This window comes from Idiotropiscis lumnitzeri, chromosome 9, assembly GCF_059441095.1.
Source record: "Idiotropiscis lumnitzeri isolate Australia: NSW breed Sydney's pygmy pipehorse chromosome 9, RoL_Ilum_1.0, whole genome shotgun sequence".
Lineage (NCBI taxonomy): Eukaryota > Metazoa > Chordata > Actinopteri > Syngnathiformes > Syngnathidae > Idiotropiscis > Idiotropiscis lumnitzeri.
The window spans coordinates 11,784,770-11,789,940 of NC_142399.1; the positions used below are offsets into that span (position 1 = coordinate 11,784,770).

The 5,171-nt window shown below is 43.9% G+C and overlaps 1 protein-coding gene across 1 annotated transcript in view; it reads right to left on the reverse strand.

The window, feature by feature from the left end:
- six2a (SIX homeobox 2a) overlaps positions 1-4,949 on the reverse strand; it is a 5,401-nt gene extending 452 nt beyond the window's left edge. Inside the window, exons 1-2 of the mRNA XM_088305054.1 lie at positions 4,116-4,949; positions 1-958 (exon numbers count right to left, since the gene is read on the reverse strand). The exon at positions 1-958 is cut by the window's left edge and continues 452 nt beyond it. Of these exons, the coding sequence (XP_088161180.1) occupies positions 544-958; positions 4,116-4,675 (975 nt within the window). The 5' untranslated portion in view covers positions 4,676-4,949 and the 3' untranslated portion in view covers positions 1-543. The remainder of the gene's footprint in view (positions 959-4,115) is intronic.
- Positions 4,950-5,171: the final 222 nt, after the last annotated feature.

A 5,171-nucleotide genomic window follows, 5' to 3' on the forward strand; every position in this document is an offset into this window, starting at 1 on the left:
ATCCTTTTAGGCTTCATCGTGTCAACTTCACATGCAGTCTTTTTTTTCTCCAAATGACGATAATATGAATAATAATATCAAGACATTATTCAACATTATTTCATCTCATCGCGGCTCTTTAATAAGACACTTAATTGAGGAGGACGGACGACTCTCCTTTTACTCCCTGCGCAGAAAACAAAAACAAGTTGGGCTCGCTTGGAAAACCCTGTAAACCAAGAAAAAACGAAGCGAATGCACCTCGGAAAGCAATTTGCAATCATTAAGACGTTTTAATGTGATTTTTTTTCAACAATCTGTTGAGAAATATACTTTTTCTTTTGCCTTTTTAATGACCACCACCTTGGTTGCCAATTGCAGAGAGAAAATTGTCCTCCTTTTTTTAAGTGCTTTCTTCAAACAACCCCCCGCCCCAAAAAAAACTAAATATATATATATATAAAAAAAATAATAATCCCACTGGCACATTTCTGCATTTTCTATATGAAGAACAAACCAAAAAAAAAAGGGGGGAAACAAGAGCTTGTCCTCCAAAACCTTTCTCTACGATCCCAAGTCCACCAAGTTGGACGACATCGGGTTCAGAATGGTTTCGTGATGCATCGCGTGGTGGTGAGGATGATGAGGATGATGATGGTGGTGGTGATGATGATGATGCAGGTGATGATGGGCCGAGTCAGCGCCGCCGCCTGCTGACACCGGGACGGCGCTGGGTCCGGGCGGGGGCGGCAGGCCGTGCAAGGGGGCCAGCTGGCCGCCGGCGCCGGCAGAGCCGAGCAGCAGCGCCGGGCTGGGCGAGGTGTGGTGGTCCGGCGTGCCGGCGGGCGTTTTGTCGTCGTCTGAGCTGCCCAAAAGAGTTTTAGTTCCGTTCAGCGACGAAGTCAGTGCGGTGTTGCTGCTGCTGCTGCTGTTGTTGTTGTTGTTGTTGTTGCTGCTGTTGGAGTTCTCATTGTTCTCCCTGCAAACACGCAAAGGTGGTCAATGTTTTGCACATTCATTTGTTTTGCGCATGAGCAAATGACGCACTCCAAATGTTTAACACATCACAAGCGCTATTACAAATAATAAGAGTAGAAAATTGGGAGTAAGCTTTCGATTCAAACATTTTACCAACCTGTAGGCATGATCATGTGCTCATGCAAATGACAATCTACTACATTTATATTGAGAATAATTATTTTCAACAAGATAGGCTACACGATATAAAGCTGTGCAGCACGTCATTTGTTTCATAACAGTTGAAATTAAACATGAAAAAGTAAACGCACGTTCTTAAAGATTTTTACAAAATTATGAGATAGATATTTTTCCCTTGCAGTGGTGGTCCTTTGAATTATTATTTGAGTTTTTTTTATTGAAAAGAAAGGTTGCAAATGACGTCACTTTATTACATTTGAATCAAATGTACATGATCTTATGAGGAAACCCCCCTCCCCCAAGTGTACACTGCAAAGGGAAAAGAAAGTTTTGTGCACTCAAAATGTCAAGGCAACAAACTATATAAAATGTTGCGCAATTCCAGTCAATATTTCAAGTTTTGCTGTTGTGAAAAAGGGATTTGCGGCATTTCAAGAAGAGAAGAAATTCGAGCTTTCAGAACTGCCCCCCCAACCCCCCCCCCCAAAAAAAAGCAACTCCAATAATTGACAATTTATTAGATTTTAAATTGTTCCCTCTCCCCAAAAAAGATCAAATAAAAAATAAAATACAAGTCGTGTTTTTTATAGTGTAATTTGACTTGAACCCTACTGAAAATGTGTTTTTGTTTGATCACTCATGTTTTTATTTTCATGGTATATACTTCTTATGAATTCGGCTAGTTTCTAAAATGTGAGCAAAACTGTAATTGTAAAAAGTGCAAAAGTTTTGTATGTCAGAAAATCAAATTCATGAAAAAATAACGAGATGAATCAGTAACAAGTTATATTTTCAAAAAAATCTATATTTCACAAATTCCGCCACGGCGTGTACATTTATTAGCTTAATTGGATTCAAGTTTGTTGTCAAAAAAAAGGGGGAAAAAAGAGTGCTTTCTGATTATATTGTTGTAGTAAAAGACGAGATTTGTCAAAGGGCAGTTGGGTGTTTACATACATTTTCAGCAGTTTTAATTTAGGACAATTGTTTTTTTTTTTCCTTCTGCGAAAAAGTTAAATGACTTCAGCAAGTGCTCGAAGGAGGAAATTCTGCAGAGTAGCTCTCTCTCTCTCTCTCTTTTATTCTTTCAGTCTTTCTTTCTGTCCGTCTGTGTGGGAAGACGAGATTGATTTGCAGCTTTCAGCCTCGAATTAGTGGCCTGAGGCTGAAAGAAGACACCCAGCATGCATGCATGCAGCAAACACCTGACTCCAACATGTCTTCTTGCACGCGCACGCGCACGCGCCTTTCCTGCATGTGTGGTCACCGGCGAACAATTTTTGCCTTTTTCTTTCTCCTCAAGTAGCGCTGGCACGTCGCAATTGAACACGAAAGACAAGTCAGGAAGGTTTTTCGCAGCAACCGAGCGCGTGGCCTGTCATTTGGATTTCTTTCATCCATTCGGAGCACTTAGAGAAGATCTTAAGTATGTCGACATTTTCATGGGAACGTAACTTAAGTTTCACAGCGACTTTTTACACGGAACAGAACATTTTTTTTTAAAGACACGACAACAACAAAAAATGTATCAGGTGTTGCTACTGCAATTGTTTTGATTGACTATTTTGTTTATCACAACATTCTCAATGATAATAAAATGAATGGAGTGCTGTTTTGTTTTGGCGATGCAACTGAACCTGCTGGGATCTGTTTTAGGTCTTTCGCCATTTGAGGAAAGTGGTTGTGATGTGGCCGAATACAGCCGATAGTGACTGAACACAAATATTCAGTAGTGGTGGAAGTCGTTTGATTTCCTACATGGCAGGGGTCCTAGATTTAGGGCCATGGCCCCCAAATGGGTCAGCAAGTTTCATTGAAGAACTAAAAAAACGGTTTTCAAGTAAATTTACTCTTCTGTGTAAATGAAAATGATATATCTGTGAACATTATGCCAATTCCAGAGTGAGGTTACATTAATTTATTTTCCGATGTATGGCAGGGGTCTAACATTGAGGAGTTGTAGTTCAAAAATGGCTCCCAAGTTGTGCCTTGATTACAGGCCATCTGGGGTCAAATATTTGACGTTTCCATAATTGCGTGCAATTGCACGTTTTTTGTGTACATCAAAATGATTTGCAGGCCAACGGATTTCCTATACGGCGAAGCATAATATTTACAGTCAGGGCCGCCAAGTAAATCCCAAGTCAGATATTATTGAGTCATCAGGAGTGTAATAGTCTAAAAAGCACCAACACACACTTTTACATTGATGAGACAAACGCAGATGTCTTTGGTCCACATTGCTCATGTGGTGGCAATAGGTGATGTGTTTTAATGAGGGTGCAAAAGTTTGTTGGATGGAAGAAAAAAATATGTTGGGAGTATAATTGGATTCCTTACATGCCAGGCATCCGAGAAGTTAGACCTGCGGTTCGATTAGGTCGTCGGGAATCAAATTGTTTTTTCAGATACATCTGATCATTTTCCCCCCTCACGCAATATTTAAAATTTCTGTCAATTTTCAATGGGATGGATTTGAGGTGTCCTATAATGAAAGCTTGTGCTTATGTATTATGCAACAGCTTTTACTGTAAAACGTGAGGAAAAAAGTTCTGTCAAGGAACCTGCAGTTGCACTTTTAATCAAGAGAGAAATATATTTGCTGTTCATTTTGACCAGTTTTATGACTACAATGGGTGCAGATAGACAAAATCCATATTTTATTACATAACAAAAATTATTCTATTGGTAGAAATACGGTCATGTCGTCAGAATCTCCCAAAATATGTTAACACACGTTTAATGAGCAAGGGTCGGAAAAGTTAGCTCACTTGTTTCCTGGAGGAAAATACTGCAACTCACTTGCTTCACGGAAATAATGGAAGGTACTTTCTGATTTGGTTGATATATGAACTTTGAAGCACTTTACACGATAAGGTGCTACATTAATAAAGTGATTTGATTGATGGCAATTTATTGGCCATTTTTGGCACGCGAGCTGAGCTCCAAATCAGAGAAAGAGAAGGCGCGTCCCTCACCTCTCTTTGGCCTCGGCGGCGCGGTCCCGCTGCCGGCGGTTCTTGAACCAGTTGCTGACCTGCGTGGTGGTGAGTCCGGTGGCCTCGGCCAGCTCGCGCTTCTCGCGCGGGGACGGGTAAGGGTTGTGCGTGTACCACTCGCGCAGCACGCTACGGCTTTTCTCCTTGAAGCAGTAGCTGGTCTCCTCGCCGTCCCAGATGGAGCGCGGGAGGGGGAACTTGCGGCGCACGCGGTACTTGCCGACGGCGCCCAGCGGCCGCCCGCGCAGCTTCTCCGCCTCGATGTAGTGCGCCTTTAGCCACAGCTGCTGCAGCTTAGGGTGGTTGTGCGCCGAGAACTGGTGGCTCTCCAAGATCTTGTAGAGCTCGCGGAAGTTGCCGCGGTGGAAGGCCACCACCGCTTTGGCCTTGAGCACGCTCTCGTTCTTGTGCAGGTGCTCGCAGGCCGGCAGCGACCACAGGAAGCGACCCAGGCGCTCGATGTTGCCGCCCTGCTGCAGCACCTCGCACACGCACGCCACTTGCTCCTGCGTGAAGCCGAACGTCGGCAGCATGGACATGATGATGCGGCCGCGACTTGCTGCGGGGCGAGTCCCGCTCGCTCAGCGCGCAAAGTCCGCAAAGTGACGCTCCGCTCCGGCCATGGGGGAGGGATGGGTCATAAAAAAATATAAATAAATAATAATACAAATGATAAAAAGACCCCCAAAAGCCGAAACCAACTCGATCTTTTCTCCAAAGTTGGTGAAAAAGAGTGAGCAAAAAGTTGCTGCTGCTCTTGTCGTCCTCTTGCGCCTCCTGCTTCTCAGCGCTCGTGGCGGAGATCCCTTTTAAAAATATTATTCCAAGCTGGCAAACACGCGTGGACTTGGAGCCTGATTGGTCGGTCACCCGAGCCCGGGGACGGCGCGGACGAGACAATAGCCCGGCGTGGAATTATTCGTCATGGTGACGCTGTCAATAAAAAAAAATGAAGTAACCTGACGCGGGTGGAGGTGGAGGTGGCCTTCTTCCTGACCGACACGCCCACCGCTGGAAATATTACGCACAGACTGC